The sequence below is a fragment of the Excalfactoria chinensis genome, chromosome 19 (assembly GCF_039878825.1).
Source record: "Excalfactoria chinensis isolate bCotChi1 chromosome 19, bCotChi1.hap2, whole genome shotgun sequence".
Classification (NCBI taxonomy): Eukaryota; Metazoa; Chordata; class Aves; order Galliformes; family Phasianidae; genus Excalfactoria; species Excalfactoria chinensis.
In genome coordinates this window covers 77184-98375 of record NC_092843.1, presented here as the reverse complement: position 1 = coordinate 98375, position 21192 = coordinate 77184, and the positions used below count along the sequence as shown (strand labels likewise).

The 21192-nt window shown below is 55.9% G+C and overlaps 5 protein-coding genes across 5 annotated transcripts; 1 reads left to right on the top strand and 4 right to left on the bottom strand.

The window, feature by feature from the left end:
* Positions 1-1993: 1993 nt before the first annotated feature.
* VPS37D (VPS37D subunit of ESCRT-I) lies at positions 1994-3537 on the bottom strand. The gene is made up of 4 exons (XM_072353644.1): positions 3351-3537; positions 2867-3038; positions 2667-2749; positions 1994-2516 (listed from the first exon to the last, which is right to left on the bottom strand). Exons 1-4 carry the CDS (start codon positions 3471-3473, stop codon positions 2124-2126), a joined length of 771 nt encoding a protein of 256 aa, XP_072209745.1. The 5' UTR covers positions 3474-3537; the 3' UTR covers positions 1994-2123.
* A 1161-nt stretch (positions 3538-4698) lies between these two features.
* On the bottom strand, positions 4699-8457 carry LOC140260985 (fibrinogen-like protein 1-like protein). Its single transcript, XM_072353906.1, has 5 exons — positions 8454-8457; positions 7220-7360; positions 6388-6450; positions 6239-6244; positions 4699-5327 (listed from the first exon to the last, which is right to left on the bottom strand). Exons 1-5 carry the CDS (start codon positions 8455-8457, stop codon positions 4699-4701), a joined length of 843 nt encoding a protein of 280 aa, XP_072210007.1.
* Positions 8458-11069: 2612 nt separating this feature from the next.
* Positions 11070-13488, top strand: LOC140260984 (fibrinogen-like protein 1-like protein). The gene is made up of 3 exons (XM_072353905.1): positions 11070-11073; positions 11668-11781; positions 12732-13488. Exons 1-3 carry the CDS (start codon positions 11070-11072, stop codon positions 13376-13378), a joined length of 765 nt encoding a protein of 254 aa, XP_072210006.1. The 3' UTR covers positions 13379-13488.
* Positions 13489-14484: 996 nt separating this feature from the next.
* On the bottom strand, positions 14485-16314 carry LOC140260874 (fibrinogen-like protein 1-like protein). The gene is made up of 3 exons (XM_072353637.1): positions 16202-16314; positions 15649-15780; positions 14485-15513 (listed from the first exon to the last, which is right to left on the bottom strand). The coding sequence occupies exons 1-3, from the start codon at positions 16203-16205 to the stop codon at positions 14885-14887; spliced, it is 765 nt and encodes a 254-aa protein (XP_072209738.1). The 5' UTR covers positions 16206-16314; the 3' UTR covers positions 14485-14884.
* A 2171-nt stretch (positions 16315-18485) lies between these two features.
* SPACA6 (sperm acrosome associated 6) lies at positions 18486-19664 on the bottom strand. The gene is made up of 3 exons (XM_072353638.1): positions 19429-19664; positions 19191-19294; positions 18486-18767 (listed from the first exon to the last, which is right to left on the bottom strand). Exons 1-3 carry the CDS (start codon positions 19658-19660, stop codon positions 18486-18488), a joined length of 618 nt encoding a protein of 205 aa, XP_072209739.1. The 5' UTR covers positions 19661-19664.
* Positions 19665-21192: the final 1528 nt, after the last annotated feature.

The following is a 21192-nucleotide window of genomic DNA, read 5'->3' as shown; positions in this document are numbered from 1 at the left end:
CTGCCTTGGCGAGGGCTTACTGGGAGCTTTGCACAAGACTGTCTCGTACAGCCACTGTGGCTGGGAGCGGTACGCTTTTGTCAGTGGCATTATTTGTGTTTGACGTGCCTCGAAGCACCTTTTGCACATAGGAGTATTTGACTAATTGAGTACTGAAGTGATTCAGGAACTGAAGAATGTATCTAAGAGTGCCTGTCTTGGGTGAAGGTTTCATCTCTGCCACATGGTACTGCTGGCAGAGAGAGAAGCTTTTTGGAGCACTGTGTTGCAACACCTGGAGCACCAAGGACGACATCTGTGGTACTTTGCGCTGTGTTGGCTGGGTTGGACTGTGTGAAAACCATGCCCTCCCCTCACTGCTGTGACACAGGGTTGTGATTTCTCCTAATACAAACAAAAGCAAACATCTCATGTTTTTCAGTGATGGAGTTCTGTGATACTGAGCTGAGCCCAAGGAGCTGGACACACAGCTTGCAGTCACTGGGAGTGGGTGGGGTGGCTTCTGTGGTCAGACTTCACTCCTGCTGCTACAAACCCACTCAGTGCCGCCTCTGGTGTACAAGGACTGCGCTGTGACATCTGCTGGGAGAGCCGAGCAAATGCTCCGCTTTGCTGCTGGGTTTGGTCAGAGGAGGGGAAGCGCGTTGTGCAGAGTATGGGGGGATTTTCTTCCCATTCGCTGGTATAGTGCTATTTTTTGCTACTTTGTACACAGTATGCACGCCATTACAATGAGACATTGTAACATCCCTCTGTCTGGGATGTTACCAGCACTATGCCGGCTAATAGGAAGAAATGTAGCTCTACTCCAACCGACAGCCAATGATTTCTCCGGTTTATCACCTCTGAGCTGCTTGGGCCAGTGATCAGCTGCTGCAGGACACGTCAGGAAATCAGGTGCCTGGAAGTTGGAGCTCGTCCAGATTCACGGACCAGCTGCCAGCACCCCCGATGGCTGCAGCCAGAGGGGGCACAGGGGCTCATGAGCTACCTGCAAAGGCGTCGTGCTTAGAGCTGTGCTGGCTGCCTTCCCCCAGCACAGTCATGGGCTGCTCTCCCTGGCTGCGGATGAGCGGTGTGCGGGTGTAGGGGCTCCGTGTCTCCTCAGGACCACGTCCACCATCTGGAGAAGCTGGGAAGGAACTGGCACCTGGCAGGCCTGTGGGCACAGCCAGAGGGAGCTGCAGGCTGGGCGAGCAGAGTCCTGAGCAGCAGCAAGGGGACCGTGGGACCCTGGGACAGCCCCAGCCCTGCTTTGCTCTGGGGTCCCTAGACAGAGCGCTGCCCCCAGCCCTGCTGCAGGGGTTCCTGGTACAAGGTCCCAGGACTGAGCTGCATGGTTGGCAGCACCCGTGGACCTGTGGGCCCACTCACTTCCCATTCACAGCATGCCCTGCAGCACACCTCTGTTAATAGAGTTCCCCATTAACAGCCCTGCCTCTATCCCAGCACTGCCACACAGGGAGACTCAGGGCGGATACTGTGCCACATCACCACTGCTGCTGGCAGCCCCACCCCAGGGATTTTACCCCCTGCAGAGCAGCCCTGTGGTATGCAGGGTTTCCAGACACCCGCCTGCACTGGGGCACTCCTCTGCCTGCCCATGGCTGGAGGGCAGCGGGCTCTGAGAACACTGCAGGGTGCACCCAAGTCATTCTTACCTCCCACTGTGCCCATAGGTGTGGGGCAAAAGGAGAGCTGCTTGGCACAAGGCCCCCACACTGCCCCAAACTGTTGCCATGTGCGGGGCTGAGCTGGGTGGCTACACTTGGTGCCTGGCCTGGGAGGAACTGCACTCCTCGTGCCCACGGGTTCTGTGCCCACCCTGGAGCAGCCCTCGCCATCCCCGAGCACACCTCAGCCCAGGGATGTCCCCAAACCAGGGGACCACCTCTGCCTGCTCCGTCCGTCTGCTCACATCCAGGCCAACGCGGTGTGGAACAGAGCCTTTATTTGGGGAGTGCACAGCGCGTTGTGCTCCCTGACCCTCTTCCCCACTGCCTCCACCCCCCCGGGCTCACCGACCCACTTTCTCCCACCCTCCCGCAGCGGACGCAGCCACTTCCTCCCCGGACGCGGCAGGTCCCGGAGTTCCGCGCCCGCCGTTCCCCGGCCCCGGACCTCTACGGCTGCAGCGGTTCCGGCTCCCGGCGGCGGAAGGGCCGGGGGCTGAGCGGTGCCGCGTGCGGGGCGGGGTGCGGGGCGGCCGGCGGCTGACTCAGGGCCGGGAGACGGTGCTTGGGAGGTACGGCGAAGGGTACAACGGCCGCCGCGGGGACGAGGACGGCGGGCACGAAGCCGCAGCGCAGCTGCAGGGCTTTGGGAGAGGCCGCGCCGTGCCCCGACGCCGGGTCGAGCCCCTGGGGCTCCTCCGCAGAGTCTCGGCCCCGCTGCAGCAGCTCCTGCAGCTTCTCCAGCTGCGTCCGAGAGACGTGGAAGCGCGCGCGGCTCCGGCAGAAGGACTCCAGGAAGACATCGAGGGGCACCTCGTGCGCCAGGAACCGCTGCATCTGCGCCTGCGGGACGGGCAGGGAGGGGGCGTCAGGCAGAGCGCTGCGCGGGCGAGGTCCCCCCATATCCCCGAGCCCCGCGCAGTCCCTCGGTGCCCCGCACGCGGCCGGGCACGGCGCGGAGCTCTCACCCGCCGCCGCTTCACGCCCGCTCACCTCCGCCTCCGCTTCGGACGCGTCCAGCGCGGCTTGGAGCCGGCCCAGGGCACGCTGCGGGCCGCACTCCTCCAGGTACGCCTCTGTGCGGGGACAGTGCGGCGCTGCCGGGAACCTCCCCTCCCGGGTTCCCCCCTCCCAGCACGACGGGCGCTCCCCTCGCCGGGAAGTCCCGCACTCTCCCGTCGCTCCGCACTCACCCAGGCGCCGCAGCTTGGCCCGGCACGCCTCGCGCACCTCGCGCAGCTCCTGGTATTTGATGGCCAGGGCCGCCTTCCCGTCCTCCAGCCGCGGCCGCAGCGCCAGGTTGTCCCGGGCCAGCGCGCTGTTGGCCGCCAGCCGCTCCTCCCGTTCCCGCTGCAGCGCCTGGAACTGCGGCGCCGGGCGGTGAGCGCATCGCACCGCATCGCACCGCATCACACAGCACCGCATCACACAGCACCGCATCACACAGCACCTCATCACAGCACCGCATCACACAGTACCGCATCACACAGCACCGCATCACACAGCACCGCATCACAGCACCGCATCACAGCACCGCATCACACAGCACCGCATCACACAGCACCGCATCACAGCACCGCATCACAGCACCGCATCACACAGCACCGCATCACACAGCACCGCATCACAGCACCGCATCACAGCACCGCATCACACCGCATCCCGGCCCGGCCCTACCTTCCTGCTGAGGCGGACGGCGCGCTGCAGCCGGGGCTCGTCCTGCAGCAGCGCCCGCAGCTGCCCCGTGCTCAGAGCCCCGAAGCAGCGCGGGGCCCCGGGAGGCGCCGGGGGCCGGGCCATGGGCCGGGCACGGCCGGAGCCCCCCCACCGCCGCCGCCGCCAGCACCGGGAGCCGCAACCCCGCGCCCGGCCCCACCGCGCCGCCCCGCCCCGCAGCCTTAAAGGGGCCGCCGGCGTGCGCGGGGCCGTGCTCGGCTGTGCTCGTTCTGCACCGCACTTTCTGTGTGCATCCTGAGTCGAGCCTGCATTGCACCTGCTGTGTGCATCTGAACCTGCTGCATGCAACCTACACCACACCTGCTGTGTGCATCCTGCACTGCTCCCACCGTGTGCAGGCTGCAACACTATATTATATATATTATGAGCACCACTACATCAGATGGTGTGGATCTTGCGCTGCAGTGCTCAGCATCCTACAGCACACTGCATATGCCCCACATAGCACTGTGCTGTGCACATCCTGCTTCAGTGTGTTGTCCTGTACTGCACTTGTACATTCTGCGCACATTCTGGCACTGAGGACATTCCTGAACACTTTGCTGCCCACTGCTGTCCTCAGCAAGCGCAGGGCTCAAGCCTCTGCTCCCCTGCTGAAGCTGCAAGAAGCATCCCTGCACCCCAAAGTGCCACCAGTACCTCAGCAGGAAATAGGCACTGAGTGCTACACCCTCAAGGTCCTCCTGCCTGGCTGGTGCTGAGGAAGTAAACAGTTACAGGTCTGTTCTCTCAGTGTAACTAGTTTTAATTAGCTGACATCCATTCCCGTGAGAAGCACATGGGGCCTTTCCCTCACTGAGCCCCATTGCTCCAACCAAGCACCGACTGTGGGATCTCACTGGCTGCAGTGGGATGTGCAGAACAGACCTTCAGTGACACACAGTGAGCTGAAGGAAGCACATTTATTTGGCTGCTCTAACAGACACCATGGGGAGGTGCGGATACACGGACATTTGTGACACACGGCCCTCCTGCTTGCTGTGAGTTCTGGAGACAACTATCAACCCCTGGTGAAATGTTACTCCAGGGCTCTGTGTTTTCCTCCCCCATGGGAGGTGCACACACAACTCACACATTTTGCAATTTTTTTTTTCCCCTTTTTTTAGTGATTATGAACAAAACAAAAATTAATCATTGACAAGCACGAGGAGAAACGGGCAAAGAAGGGGAAGAGAGGGGAAGAGCAGATGATATTTCAGCAACCCCCAGCACCCTTAGGCTCCCTCTCTGCCCCAGAAATGCCCCAGCCTTGCAGAGAATCGAGTGCAGATGGGAGGGAAAAGAGCTGCTAACAGTACAGAGCTGGCTTGATGAGGATGAGGGAGGATTTGCAGTCCCCTTTGCACAGGTTGCCCCACGTCATGCCACCCTTGAAATTCAGCCGCACGGAATAACACGACGAAAACCACCACCCACCCTCATAGCTGTAGGCGCAGTTCCTGCTGTAGTTGTCCTGATCCCGATCTTTGGTGGAGAACTTCATGTTGTCATGCATAGTGCTGGGATTGTCCGAAGTCATGGCATCCCCCGCTGTCCCAGTGTAGGAGCCCAGCCGCAGCCGATACCCGTGGGCCTCATCCTCCACGCTGAAGAGGTTGTAGTCTGCAAACTTGATATTGTTTGCGTTGTCCGAGATGATGAATCTGACCTGGTAGACCTTCTGCTTGGCAATCTGGTAGATGTACTCGGTGCCCAGCCAGTATTCGCTGCGCACGTTCCCAAAGCCGTACTTGTAGGTGCTCCAGGACTCAGCCCAGGTGACAGCTGTGTCCTTCTGGTTCCTCTGGATGACCGTCCAGCCCCCGCTGGTGGTGTTCATCTCACAGTACACCACGAGCTGGTGGAGGCCCTTCGGCTGGATGATGTAGACCCCGCTGTGGCTGCCAGGAGGGATCTCACTGCAGTCCTTGGGCCAACCTGCAGCAGGAAATGTGGTTGTTACATCTTACCTGACACAAGGAGACACCGAGCACATGGGATTACTTTTACACCTGTCCTATTGCACACACATTCCTGGGATGTATTCCTGCCATATGCCCACAGGATTAAATTAAAGTCTTGAAATGATCAAAGACAGTTGGACTTCACGTGTTTCCAAGACAGGAATCAACCTCATGTGGACTCACAGGTCCTCACTGCCTTCTAACAGGATGCAATGCAACCTTGTCCAGGTTGGAGTCGCTGCAGTGAATCCCATGTTGCCTGTTGGTGATGTATCACCACACAGGGAAATGCCAGTCTGGACTCTGAAGCCACTTGCATGAAAGGTTTAGAGATTTGGTCCTTGTACAAACCCTGGAGAGGGTGTGGTCAGGAGATCTGTATTGCTCATAATGGATATCAGGAAAAACTTCTTTACAGAAAGGGTTGCTAAGCACTGGAATGGGCTCCCCAGGGAGGTGGTTGAGTCACCATCCCTGGATGAGTTTAAAAACCATTTGGATGTGCTGCTCAGGGACATGATTTAGCAGAGGGTTGTTAGAGTTGGGTAGTATGGTTGGGTTGCGGTTGGATTTTATGATCTTGAAGGTCTTTTCCTACCTGAGTGATTCTATGATTCTGTGATTAGGACAAACCCACTGGGCTTACCCAAGTGACTCTTTAGGGATTTCCTGACTTGTTTCATTTGATCGCAGACTTTCAGTTCTCCAGAATGGAACCCCCTTGTGCAGTAAACAGGGGTTCCATTCTGGAGAACTGCACAGACAAAATCAGGTAATAATCAGCCGTCACAACCCAAAGGCAGATAATAAATCATTAATTTCCAGTTTGGATCTTCAGATAGAAAATTCTTTCAGCACATATTAAGTGCAGAACGTGGCTGGTACCAGGGTCTATCCAGTATAACAAGTTGTGGCAACTCTGTTGTTCCTGTGAGGAACAAGTGCATACGAAGGGCCAAGAACTCTCCATTAGCCTCTGGGCAATTAGTGAAGGTGAAACCTTGTGAGCAGATGTACTTCTTGTGCAGACTTACCATGAGCTGCTGGTGGGCGTGGGGCAACATCTCTCACCTGTCGAACGTGGGGGTCCCCCTCATCTGAATAGACCAGAGCAGAGGAGACAGGAGTGAGTGTAGAGAGAACGGATGTCAGATGCCTGCTAGGAGAAAATGACCCTCTCCAGATTGTGATCCTGTTGTTGTGGCTACTCCTCACTCCAGAGGGATGTTCCTGCAGGTATTGGGGCCACTAGCACATGGGGAATCCCCATGGGGCAGGTGCTTCCTTGATGAGAAAGGTTTGAGCACCCTGTGTGTGAGAGGGACCCCAAAAGGTGACAGCAATACCAGGAAGGTAGTTGCTAAGTTACAGGAGGGGTCAGGAAGGGACAGAAGCAGAAATAGGATGAGAGGGGAAATAAATGTTAGAGTGGCTACAGGAAAACTGGCTCTGGTGCCTGGAACAGAAAGAGGAGCTCAGAGGGAAATTTGAATGCTGTAAGAAAAAACGGTTTGGAGTGAACGAATGCAGTTCTCTCACAAGAGCATGTTGTGTATGTCCACAGATGAATCTGTCCCTTCTGTAAATCCAGGCGCTCTGGGGTTCAGACTAGTGGGCTCAAAGAGGGGCTGAAGAACTTGATGCCATGTAAAGGATGAGTCGGGCTACTATAAGAGGACTCTGGGATAATTATTGTCCCAGCAACACAGCACAAATTATATTGGCATTGTCCACACACATAGAGCAATGTTGAGTCCATCCTCCATGACACAGGGCTGGAGTTGGGCTGGGCTGGGGCATAGAGCTGCATAGCATCTGATCAAACATGACCTTGCCTGCTTCTCCCTATTACACAGGAATACTTACCAGGTTGGACGGGCTCAGGGTGAATATTCATAATCTCATCCATTGTTCCATTTAAGAGATGCAAGTTTTTTATGTCAAAGACAAGAGGTGCTGCCAGGGCCAGCAGGGAGGTGAGAATCAGGAGACAAAGGTACCGGGTAGCTGAAATGGGAAGAAATTGGGGGCAGGGAGGCAAAGAAGAAACAGCATATAACTTCAGTTAATTCTACTTGACTCTTAGCAGTGTAAAACAGGAAAATTAAATTCTTTCTTTGTGAAGCTTCCGGTTGGAGCTGAAAGTCCTGTTTCACCCAGATACCAGATATTCATTGACAAACACCAGATACTCATAGAGTCATTGGCAGGGGCAGCTGGTACTAGTGATTTTTCTTTTTGAGACAGAAAAAGTGTGAAAATCTCATCCAAAAACAAAAGTCATCAGAAATCCCTGTGAAAACCAAATCCTGGGGCTGGACAGTGAGCAGGGAGGGGGGAATCTTCTTTTCTCTCTGCTCCTATCACCCCTGACAGATGACGAATGTGATCCCTTCCTTTAGCTGAGTCACAGCTCCCCTGTTCTGCCCCAGGCTGCTGAGTTCAGCACTGTTCCTTGAGGTGGTGAGAAGGAAGATGTTCAAGGCAGAGCTCCATCCTAGAGGTGAGCATCCCTTCCTGGGAGCGCCAGACTGTCCCAGCCTCTGTACTGCGTTCTGCAGCTCTTCTAACCACTCTCCAAACAATTCACTTCTCAGCTGCTGCAGAGCATTTGGTGACTTGTGTTTAGGGACATGTTTAAAGACATCTTGCCTTAGGGCCACTGGAGAAGTAATGCTCCTCCTGCTGCCCCATGAACAGCCATGGAATTCCAGCAGGATGGAGATGCAGGAGATAAAACAGCCACTGCTGGGTGTGCTGTGTGCATTCAAACAGCAAAACCCCACATCATAATGCCTCTTCAATAGTGCTCCTTAGACAAGAAGATCTAAAAGAACAAAAGTTCATGACCTTCACTAAGGTATTTTCTCTGCAGAACAGACTATTACGAGGAGCATTTGGCCAATTGTTGGCTTGTACATTGGGCCACCTAGTGCTCTGCCTGCACAAAGCGTGCACCAAGCAAAGCATGCAGCTCCTGCTCCAGCTCCCACCCAGGGGAGCAGGGGCACAGCAGGCATTGTGCTGGGGCAGCTGAGGGAGCAGGGAGCCCTGTGCAGACCTGTGCCCGGGGACCCCTCCCTGCCCAGCCCGCACTCACCCATACTGCCTCCAAGGGGACCCTGCGGGGCTGAAGCCGGGCGGATTTGGCCTGTGGGAGGGGTGTGCAGCCTGAAAGTTATAGGGCTCTGTGGGTGAGGGGGTGGGAACACGAGACCCAAACTGCAGCACTTGTCCCCTGTTCGGCAACAGCGCTAGTGCTTTGTGCCTTGTTTGCTTTCATAGTGAAGTGACAGGTCCTTGGGCAAAGAAGGCTGCATCTCACCGAGGTAAAGAGCTTTCTTCAGAAGCAAAGCAAATAGCAAGTTGCCAATGAGACAGTGCCTTGGAACAGCTCTGACGTAGGCAGCCTGGCTGCCCCCCATCCCCTACCTCCCCCCTCTGCTCGCAGGGTTTCCCCAGGGAACCATGTCCTCTGAGCACCTCACAGCATTTCTGCATGTAAGTAAACACCCTGATGGCATTCCCCTCCTGGATGGAAATCAGATGTCAGGGCATCAATTGCTCTCTCCAGAGCAGGTGTTGAGCCCAGCAGCCATGGGGGGCCCATCTTGGCCCTCAGGAATGAGGCACTGTAGTTTTCCTGACAAGTGGTGCCTTTTTCATCTAAGCACCACATTTCAAAGAGTCCCACTCCAGCAGCCCAGCGCTGCCCGTGTGCAATGTGTGGTACTCTGCTGGACACACTGCCCCTGCAGCTTTGGGAACTGGGGCAAAATGAACATGGAATAATCTCAGTCCAAGCCTCTCTATGTAAATAGGAGCATTTACAACATGGATTTCTTCAAGAAACTTCTAGTCAGTCCTTTTTCTGTGGATTGGTACCACAGAGAGAAGAGCAGGCAAAGGGGCAGCCTTTGTGGCCTGCACAGTCTGGTGGGTGCAGAGAATGTGGAGCTAAGTTGTTCTCAGGGGTCCCGGGATGAGAAGTAATGGATCTAAGCTAGAACATGGGGACTATCTATAGCATGCAGTTGGTCACATAGTAGAACAGGTGTTCAGAGAGTCTGTGAGTTTTCCCTCCTTGAAGGTTTTCACATCTTGACTGGATGAGGACATCACACTGTAGATCTGCATTGAGCAGAGGGGTCAGACTGTCACTTCCACTCTAAATGAATATATGACACTGTGACACTGTGGCTCTGCCTTATCCCTACTTTTCCTGTATCATGGCTAAATGGGAAGGATCACCTTTTTTTCTGAAGTATCTGTCTTGTAGGTGAAGTAAAGCCCAGCTGGTGTTGTTCAGAGGAAGGAAGACTCATACTATCTGTCTTCTAGGAGCAGTGGGTCTCTAAGGCCCATTTCAGCTCAGCCCTATGCTTCCAGCCCTAGGCTCTGGTCCCATCCTCTACCCTTGCTTTCTGGACGGATCTTAGAACTATACTGTGCTTTTCTGCTGGATGCACGACTTAAAACCACATTGTTACATCTCCATCCCTGTCTCTTGACTCATGTCATTCTGCCCAGGATCCTGGTCATGGTTAGCCAGGCTTGCCTTGCCTGGGGCTGTTGCCAACACTCAGCTGCCTGCTGTGTTCAGCTCCTTGCAGGAGAGAACCACATTGGTGAGGGCACTGCTTTCATGCTTCAGCTCCTGGCTAGCCTCAGCTTCAGGCTTTGCTGCTCCCCAGGAAATAGCTCCAGCCTTCCTTCTCCTGCCCGAAGTCCTGCATAGTACCACGGGCTCCACACATTGCACAACTTAGCACAAGTTCCTGCAGGACAGAGTTTGGTGGGAGCCTTATGTTAGTGCTGGTTGATGTGCACATCAGGTTCAAAGCCATGCCACAAAGAAGATATGTCTGTTCTGTATGATGCTGAAACCAATACTTGGCATCCAGAACAAGAAAGTAGAAGGGCTACTTCTTTACCTGGTTAAGTTAGCATGACAAAGCCTATGCCCTCTGGCCCCAAAGCAGCCCCCATGGACCCCCGTCCTGGGAGCATTTTGCCACACTCCTGGCTTGCATTTCTGGCTCTGCAGGACCTTGCCAGGCCAAGGACAAGGCTTAGGAAGGAGAATGGGATGTGAACCTGCAGGCACCTGCTTGTCACCTGCAGCCCCTGCCTGCTGCTCAAATCGTGCAGACTGCAGTGCCAGAAGACGTTGCACGTGCCAACGCCAGCTCCAGCTCAATGAGTTCACCAATCAGTCTTGAAGCCTGGGGGTGGAAAGTAGGCAGGATAGCCTCTTGAGGATCTGCACTCATCTTTCCAACGTCACCTTTGGAACTAGGCAAATAGGAAACCTAACTTCACCTCCCTCACCAGTTCGTTTATATCCTTAGAAAAAGCTAGGTCTGTTCGCTTCAGTTTGATCATGGCTCTCCAGAAATTACTCCAAGTGGGCAATTCACATGTAGTGTTTGTGTAATGGTAAGAGTCAATAAATGAAATCTCTCCACATGGAAGGGAGTATTTTGTAATTCTCTGGCTAGAAGGGCATGACTCCCTTCCCCCGTGGGCCTTATTGTGCTGTAAAAGGATTTGAAAGCTTCTTAAGTCACAGTCTGCAAGCATCCCCTAGTGCCTCTACAAACAACACGTGTGAGCACAAGTGGGAGAGCACGGTGCCTATAAAGTCACCATGCACAACCTGGCATGGGAGGGTGCTCCACTGGGTTCCTGCTCTCTGCTCAGCTGTGCTGTTGCGATGGGTGAGTTATCTTCCCAGAGCTAGGCTGCATTCAGGTGTGCTGCTGGGTTCAAACCAGACCTGCATGGGGTGAGTATACAAAGGCACAAGGAGAGCAGCAGGACAGCTGCCATGACCTGGCCTGGGTGGCACCATGATCTTAGAAGGGATGCAGTCCAAAGCAGTAGGTGACATACGTCCATGGTGGCACCTTATACTTTTTGCAGGCTGCCTAAGCCCTGTCCTTTTAGTATGGAGCCCTGCATTTCAGTTTGGTACTTTCCCCTCCTGATGCCCTCTTGATCAGCACATGCAGCACTTGCGGTTGCACAGGGGCCCTTCCACACCTGGGACTGGCATCTCACTCAGCACTGAGCTGATGCAGAGAGTGGGGTTGTATCGGTGGCCACCAACAGTCCAGAGGTGTGGGCTCATGTCACCATGCGCACACAAGAGATTTTCTCCTATCCACCCAGTAGCTGGTGTCTGTAGCATGGGACTCATCCACTGCATCTTGGTCCTGCAGCTCTGCATTCCCTGGTCAGAGCTTCCAGGCCACCGAGGTGCGGGGGGGCTGCCGAGGGGTCCTGATGATGCTGCACCCTTCCCTCCCCAGGGCTGCAGTCTGGGACACGTCAGCTCCGTGTGAACCTTGTCCTGCCCGTGGTGGTGATGCTTCTCCACTGTGTGAGTGCAGGTCCAGGAATGCCCACTGCCAGCTCACGGAGCGGTGAGTATGGATCCGACTGGGGGAAGCGGCACCAAGGGCAGGAGAGCTTTTGATCTCAGATTCTAGATGCTAGACAGGCTATCATGCAAGCAGGCTGGCTGAGGCACAAAGCAAGAACTCCTCAATATACTCCCGAGCTCCTGTGAAGTAAGCAGCCTGACCCATGTCAAGGCGTCCTTTGATAGCTCCAGGCTGAAATTGAGGGGCTTCTGCCTAAACAGTTCCATCAGAGGTCCTCCCAGTACTTATTTATTTACGTATTTATCTGTAGCTCTTGTTGAGTCTTCACCCCCTCCACACAGGCAGGGTAATATTCCATGTGATTCATGTGCCAAAAATAAGCAGAATTCATGGGCTGAATTTGGAGAATCCGTAGTAAATTGTCCATCATCAGACACAAAACAAGAAAAACAAATTAGGTGGCAGATTAGTTTGACAAGTAAATGATGACAGATAGGCCTTGTTAACAGATGAACTGAAGCAAGCCAGGGGAGGAGATCCCTATCAGATCAAGGTAGAGCCTGCCCTTCTTTTGTAGTGCTATGACCCCAAGGGTAAACATACATTTTCATTACATATCCTCACCCAGTGGAGTGTTTTGCACACTTCTGATCTTTGCAGGAGCTGCATCTCAGAATACCAAGGGCTCAGTGCACAGGCCAGCTTTGCCTGGAAGCCATGACTGGCATCTGGGAGACCTTTTTCCCCTCCATCTTGGCCAGATATGTCAGCAGTTCCAAACACAAGGGCGAGTCATGAGCAGGGTGCTCAGCAGGGCCACTGTCGGGGGCCTTTGTTCTCCCCATAGAAGAACCATTGCCAGTGCAGAAAAGACCACAGATAAAAGCATCCCTTTTTGTGCTAAGTCCTTACTCTCTTCTAGGAGCTCCTTGTTGCCCGCACAGACTCATACAGACCTTCTCTCTCCCACTCTGCTCTGTTTGCTGCAGTTCCTGTTGCAGGGTTCCCCGCAGACTGCAGCCGCCTCCGCAAGACCAGCCCCAGTGGGGTGTATGTCATCCAGCCGGCACGGTCCCCCCCCCGCGTGGTGTGGTGTGACATGGACACCGAAGGCAAGGGCTGGACTGTTGTCCAGAGAAACTCTCATGACACCGAGCTCGCATGGAAGCAGTCCTGGACCACCTACAAGTACGGCTTTGGGAACGTGCAGGGTGACTACTGGCTGGGCACTGAGTACCTGCACCTGCTCACACAGCAGGGCACCTACAAGGTCCGCTTCGTCGTGCGGGACAAAGCCAACGTCACTCACTACGCTGAGTACGACATTTTCAGAGTGGAGAGCGAGGGCAGCGGGTACCCGCTGAGGCTGGGCCGGTTTTCTGGGGAAGGGGATGACTATCTGACCGGCTACTACCCCAAGAAGGGCGGCATCCACGACAACATGAAGTTCAGCACGGTAGACAAGGACCAGGACCAGTACAGCGGGAACTGCGCCAGCAGCTACGGGGGGTGGTGGTACGACAGGTGCCAGAACGTCGTGCTCAATGCCAAGAAGTACATCCTCTGGCCGGGATTCTGTGATAAAGGCGACTGCGCATCGTCCCTCATCCTGGTCAAACCCACTGACGTGTGCTGACTGTGTCAGACGTTGGGGGAGTGCCACTGTCCGCAGCCCGGTGCCCCATCCCTGTGCCTTCCAGCCCTGTGCCAGCCCCGCTGGGTGCCCGGTGCCACCTGCAGCTCCTGCACGGCCACCAGCTCCAACACTGCGGCTCTGGGGCTCAGGAGCAGTCTCCTGAAGCCCTGGGCACATGGGCAGCTTTGCCCAGTGCTGCTGTGTTGGCTGGCACCAGGACGCAGGCACTGCTTTGGGTTGGGTGAATGGGAGAATTGCGAGTGCCCTTCTCCATGCAATCAGCACCTCCCTGCTTTTCTCCTCAGTCCCGAAATTGCTACCCACACTGTGAAAAATCAGCTACAATAAACCACAGAGCCAGACTTCGCTGCCTCCTGTCTCCTTGCTGTATCAGTAATGTGAATAAATGGAGGAAGACCACTCTGTCCAGTCCCCAGGGTGGCAGACCTTATAGAGAATGGGCACATTATATGGTGAGCTATCAAAGACCTCCTCCCAGATAAGGAGATACAGCCACCCATGTGGCCCCAAACCTCCCTAGAGCACACACAGCACATCTTTCCCATGGCTACTGTGCAGGCTGCTCATCCTGGCTCGTAGTCATATCGGATAGCGATTGTAGTTTTGAGCTTGATGCCTCCCGGAATCTCGCTTGAATCAGACAGCGTTCAGCTCTGCCCTTAGTCTGCTGCTGGCCCGGCTGCTGCCGAGTTCAGCCCCAGCTCCTCCACCAGCTGGGTTGGAAACGGCCGGGATTGTGGTCACCCCCTGCCGGAAAACGGCTGACGGTGCAATGGTGAGACTGGAAGGGGAAGGGCGGGGGGGGGCAGCATGCCGTCATTCCCACCTCCCGCTTTAGGCTGTACGGTACTGCATTCTCTTTTTGAAGGACCTGCACTTTGAAACCCAACTCCCTTCTTTAAGTGCGAGTTTTGTCTTTAATTCCCCGTAATTCCCCGTTTGTTTCATTAAAAAAAGAAAAAAAAAAAAAAGGAAAAAAAAAAGAAAGAAATAAAAGCCCTCTGATTTCTTACTGGAACAGGAGCCTTAGGTCTGCTCCTGGCTAATAGCTGGCAACAGATGAAGGACATTTTCACACCTGTGCTGGTTCTGAAAGCACTTTTATTCTGCAGGATGAGCACAGGCTGCTCATGTATGTTCTGTCTGGGTGCGGAGCAGCATAGGTTGGGTTAGCTGGCAACGAATGAGATTTTTCTGCTGAAGCTTGTGGCCTTCATCTATAACCTCAGAGCAGGAAGAGAATGAGCCCTTGCTGGGTCAGGAAAATCAAAACATTTATAATGCCTTGTTCTAATGAAAGTCCCAAAAACCCATCACAGGTGACAGGCCACAGACAAAGCAGTGAATGTTACTAATTTCCAGGAAAAGAATAAAGGAAAACAGCTATTGGTATAGAGGAACAGCCCCATTCATGCCCAGAACCCCAGCCAGCAACGAGCAGTGCAGCAGAGCCCCAGTCTGGCTGTGTCTGGTGAGGAAGGGACGCTATCTGTACTGAGCTGGTCTGATGAGGATGAGGGAGGATTTGCAGTCCCCTTTGCACAGGCTGCCCCACGTCATGCCACCCTTGAAATTCAGCCGCACGGAATAACACGACGAAAACCACCACCCGCCCCCATAGCGGGATGCACAGTTCTTCCTGGAAGTGTCCTGATCCCGATCTTTGGTGGAGAACTTCATGTTGTTGTGCACGTTACTGGGATTGTCCGAGTCCATGGCATCCCCCGCTGTCCCAGTGTAGGAGCCCAGCCGCAGCCGGTAGCCCTGGGACTCATTGTCCAGACTAAAGAGGTTGTATTCTGCAAACCTGATGTTGTTGGAGGCATCCTGGATGACGAATCTGACCTGGTAGACCTTCTGCTTGGTGATCTGGTAGATGTACTCGGTGCCCAGCCAGTATTCGCTGCGCACGTTCCCAAAGCCATACTTGTAGGTGCTCCAGGACTCGGCCCAGGTGACAGCTGTGTCCTTCTGGTTCCTCTGGATGACCGTCCAGCCCCCACCTGCCATGTTCATTTCGCAGTACACCGCAATGGGGTGGAGCCCTGAGGGCTGGATGATGTAGACGCCACTGGGGCTGCCTGCAGAGATCTCACTGCAGTCCTTGGGCCAACCTGCGGCAGGAAACAGGTGGGTGTTACATCTTACCTGACACAAGGAGATGCTGAGAGCACTCCTTGGTTGGCCCAGACCAAGGAATGGCACTGGGGCTGGGGCGAGCACCACAATACCCATGGAATGCTCCTCACCGGTTTTCTTCAGAGCGTTTGTTGAAGTGTTGGAGAAGGTTTTCTTGAAGGCGTTTAGGGTCTGTGCAGGCACAGAGGGGACTGGGGTGGCCAAGACCAGCACACAAGCAAGGAGTGGAAGGCACTGGGTTACTAGAAAAGGGAAAAGATGTAAAAACATTGAGATGCGAAGTGGGAAACCCCCTGGCTCCAGCGCTCACACATGAGATGCAGGAACACACAACATACGCCATGCTCTGTGCCAGATGGGGAGCCAAAAGCCTCCACTCCTCTGCCCAAGGAGTGAGCAGCTTGCCCTTTCTCTGTCTCCAAAGCCACGCACAAGGCAGGGTCAGGTACAACACAGCACCAACAGCCGACCGAGCCAGGTTCTCACAGGAAAGCGTTCCTGGCCCCAAAGCAGGACCTGGCTGTGGTCACCAACAGGGCTGGCACGGAGGGGTGGAGGGAAGCGCATCTCTCTGCGTGTGCTGATGCCCGCAGTCCCCATCAGGGCAGTGCTCAGAGCCTCTCCCAGTGCCCCACAAGGTGCCCTCCCCAGCCCCACACTTACCCATGGCTGCGGCACAGGGCTCCCTCTGATGCACAGAGCTGTGGGGCTGCAGTGGGAGAGCTGTAGGGCCCTCAGCAGTGGGTGGGGTGAGCGCGTCTGACCCACGCAGCCTCCTTTCTCCTAGGGGTGGAATCAAAGCATGTTCCCTTCTGGCCCTCAGAAAACAGCCTGAGAAGAAGTGACTGTGGTGCCTGGCACACAGCTGCAAAGAAAACAACGCCTGTGCCAGCAAGAGTGCTTGGAATGCTCTCTGCTGTGAGTACTCAGCTCCTTAGATGATATTCCCACTGGGAACGGCATAGCTGGGAGCTCTGAAGAGTGCTGCTTTTGAACAAACACTTGGATGCCAGTCCTCATCCAGCGGGGAGAGCAAACACTGGGGACTGGAGAGACCTTGAGCAGTCATGGTGAGAATGGAGGGCGTCCGAGGTGCTAGGAACTGGACGAATCCACAGGTGGATGGGGTGGGACATGGGGATCTGAGAGCACTTAGAAGGCAACAGATGGGATTGGAGGGACAGAAGAGGTATGGTTTGGGTGTGAGGAATGGCAGGGGCCGGGTTGTGCATGGAGGGCAGCAGAGGAGATGCAAGCACACATGGATGGGAACTGTGGTGTTGCAAAGCGTGGGCTGGGGGCAGAGAGGGGCTGTAGTTTCCCTCCTCCTTTTCCCCTTCTGTTTGCTTTCCTCTAGTTTTTGGATGCTTCCCACAGGTGCCACGGCCAGTCAGACCTGGTGGGGAGTGGCCATGCAGTGACACCAGCCGCCCCCCCAGCAGCTGTGGGTGCATCCCTCAGTGCCCAGGAACTTGTCCACATCCAGCTTGCTCAAGTGTTCCCGGACCCAATCCTTTCCACCAAGGATGAATCTCCCTTGCTCAAGTCTTTCCCAGCAAGCTCACATTTTCCCTGCTCTTTATACTGCAGGGATCCTTCTCACTGTGGATTTCCTACTGAACTGAGCTCCTTGTGAAGCAGTACTGCCCCAGAGTGCCCATCCAGAAGGGTACTTGGGGCGGCTCTGAATTGGGGACAAGTTATCATGAAGACAAGGAGCCCGCACATATATCAAATGAGATAGCAGCTCCTGCCCCTGTGGGGTTGAAACATCTCCTCCTATCCCACTCCTTCTCTCTCCCAGAAATAGGTAAGACATTATGATTATAATTTGTAACACAAGCAAAGGCAAATTCTCCCCCACTCCATACAGGCAAAGAGTCAGAAGAAGGGCCCAGGAGTCCCCGTTACAGCCCATGGGCAATGCACGACGAGCAACTGCTGATGTTTTGGCCCCCGGAGAAAGATCCTGGTGTAAGTCCACATGAATCCACACTCCCTTTGGGGCCCTGGTGTCCAGGTCCATGGGGTGCCCAGGAGTCAGTGGGGTCTGGGAGATGCTGGAGATTTTCGGCAGTATCGCCAGGCAGCCCTATGAGGAGGTAAGAAGGATGGAGAGAGAGTAGGAGAGGGAAGGGGACCTCATATCCCCATCCATTGGAGGAGAGGGAAGAGGGCCATGGGGTAGCTGTGGGTCCTGGAAGCAACCGAAGGGTCTAAGGGTAAACTTATGGGGCCTTGAGGTAGTGGGGGCAACTGAGTCACTTGCATGTAAGCGCTGCCCTAAAGGGACTATGGCTATTCTGGGGAATATGAGGGAAAGTTACAGAGTCTCAGGGCCAGTTCAGGAGTCTGGGGGAAGCAGGGTGCTGTGGGGGGTCCTGGGTGTGAGTGAGGAGCCCCAGTACAGGTTGGAGGGCAAAAGGAGTCCCAGGAGAAAATAAGAGCTCTGTCAGGTGCAGAGTCACAGCAGTCTGTGCTGCGGGGGATGTCTGGTCCCCTCGTGTCCATAGGAATTCCTGTGGCGCTGGGACTTCAGGGGGATTTGGGAACCTGATGCGGGTCTGTGAGGGACCCCAAACATGGGAATGGTGAGTGCAGCAGGTCAGGGGCACTCACAGCAGCAGCAGCAGCAGCAGCACGAGCCCCACGAGGCCAAGGACCAGCCCCAGCTGCAGGGATGAGGTGAGCTGCAGGGGGGCCCTGCTCTGGGTCCAGCGCAGCACAGCTCTGAACCGGGCCTGGAGCTCCTGCTCGGCCTCCACGCTTCCCCCCGACACTGCAGAGACCCAGCCAGGCACATGGGGAACTCCTGCCAGGAGCCGTGTGCCCCTGCAGCCCCTGCGGTTCCCGCTCCAGCACAGACCTGGTGGCCCCCGGAGCCCCCCCACACCCCATCGCCCTGGGAGTAGCCAGGGTCAGGGAGCACCCACTCTGCTCTCCCCTCTCACCTGCGCCCCCGGCATGCAGGCACCCGGCTCCCGCACAGCCCATTTCCTCCCACCCTGTGAACCCAGGGATCCCGGGGTCCCGCTGCACCCCACGCTGTCCTGGTGGCTTCCAATCCATGCACACCATTGAGGTAGAAGTACTTGCGGGCCAGCGTCTCAGAGGCGGCCCCCAGGCGACAGGCAATGGTTCCCAGAGTGGGGTCCTGCACGGTCAGGCTGGGCGATTCCCCAATGCCCCTCTGCAGCTCCTCAAACAGCGCCAGGTCCTGCGTGCGAATCTGGGGTGCGGGGAACCCGGCCCATCAGTGTGTGTATGCAAAGGCACCCACATCACACGTGTGCTTGTCGTGTCCCCAGTGCCCCTCGTGTCCTCCGCTCATGCATGTGCATCGCACCTCACATCCCACGCACACTCCTCACGTGCCGCACGAGGTTGCACAACACGTACATGGTTCACTTCCTTCACAGAAGTGCATGAGAAGCTGCACACACACGGTGACTCACCTTGTGCGCACGCTTTGTGTAGGTGCTCACTTGTGCCCTGTGCACTCACACTTGCTGCTTACAGAGCACACATTCATATCACGTACAAGCAATGTCCCCTGCAGCTGGCAGCACTGGTGCCAAGCACACAAGCAGCAATGCCCCCATGCCCAGGCTCCTCCTGACATCTGTACACACTGCACGCATGTTCTGCTTACATCCTTGGCAAACATCCACGTAACCTCCAGCTCGGAAGGGACAGCAAAGGGCACGTCGCAGTGCAGCGTGATGGCTTCATCCTCGTGGACCCACATGTCCTGAACTGGGAGCACTGCCAGCTGAGCTCACCTGTGCTCATGCACCTGCAGGAGCGGCTGCACCCCTGTGCGACTGCTGCTGTTTGCAGTAGGCACGGGCAGACACACGGCCTGGATCCCGGTCCCCCACGCCCCCTACCTGGGCAGTCTACAGGGAACTGGCAGTCCACAAGGCGGCACGTTGAGCACTGGAAGACGCGGGCAGCTGGCTGGTGCCCTGGGAGGGAGGTGCATGGAAACGTCGAGGGTAGGAGGGGAATATGGGGATGAGGGGGTGGCAAAACAGGAGTGGCACTCACCGCAGGGGGGGATGCAGGCAGGAGCTGGTTGGGGGAAGCGTTGTTAAACTGGGGATCACGAGGCATCCTCATCACTGTGACGAGCTGTAAGGGCTCAGCCCCTGCCTACACTGTATGGACTTCCTGGGAGTGTCTCCAGGAAAGGGATGCCCAGGGTGGGGATCTCTGGGGTGTAAATGTCCAGAGGGGTGCCCGTGTGCCCCAGGTGGGGAAGCTGGGGGGGGTGGGGTCCCAGGGTTGACATGGGCCAGAGTCCGGGATGGGGGTTCCTGCTGGCCCCATACCTGGCTCCAACTGGCTCAGCTTCGCCCAAATCATTTGGATGGCTTCCTTCAGAGACACCTCAAAAGGCTCTGGGGGCTCACAGTATGTCCATGTCAGACAATGCCCCCACCCCCAAATCTTCCAATGTCAAGACTCCTGTCCCCACCAATCCCACACATTCCCCGCGCAACTCATCTGGACCCCCATATACCCACCCCAGAGTTTCATATGCCCCTAACACCACCCGAGGCACCAGACTCTCAATACCCTGAAACTGATATACCCTCAGGATTCCCCAAATATGCCCTTACACCACCCCAGAACTCCATACATCCTATATTCCCATGGATCCCCATTCATGTCCTCCAAGTGCCCCTAACCTCCTATACATTTCATCCCCACACACATCCTTGCTCACTCTTGTCCTTCTGCTTCTCCAGCAAATGCAAGGCATCCATGATGATCTTTCGCAGTGCTTCGCTCTGCCCTGACCCTGGGACCACAACAAGGTCACTGCAACCACCACAGGGTCAGCACTGGGGGCTCAGGGCTAGAGGGTTCCAGTAAGAGCTGGGGGAGGGTAAGGGGCTGATTCCTGGAGTGCTGGTCAGGGCGTAGGGGTTCTGGGAAGGGTCAGGTATGCCTGAAGATCCCCAATGTCTTGGGTAGCTTTGGGAGTTGCTGGAAGTCCCCATCGTGTCCCTGCCTTGGGCTGGTTGATCCCCAGCGCTCCATGGGGTTCCCAGAGATCCCCGGGGTCCAGATCAGAGTTGGGAGAGTGTGATGGGGCTGACGGGCACCTGGGGGTGTCCACCACAGGACTGGGGAGACTGGTATGCTTGAGGGCCCCCAGAATGCTTGTCTGAGTGTCCCATTGAGATGGTGGTCCCTAGGGTGCCAGTCAGGATGGGTGCCCTTGGGCAGAGGGTCCCATTGGAGTGGGGGTCCCTGGGGTCCCACCACCCACCCACAGTGACGGGGGCAAGTGGCACAGCAGCCTCCGCGAGGGCCTCCAGGCAGTGCTGGTGCTGGGAATCCTGAGAGCTCCTGGCGATCTCACGGCAGAGCCGGGCCCACTGAACGGGGGGCCCAAAGCAGAGCAGGCAGGGGTGCATCCCTGGAAGCCAGGGCATCAGGAGCAGCAGGAGGGGCACCCACCGCCACTCCATGGTCCCCGAGCTGGCATGCCGGGTGCCCAGGCAACAGGGGTTCCAAGGTGCGGCCCGGGTCACTTCCCGTTGGGATGGAGATACTCTGACACAGCTTTGGGAGATGGAAAAGGGGCTCTTGCTCTCCTCCTTTTTATCTCCTCAGATTCTTTGCCTTCAGTCTCCACTGAT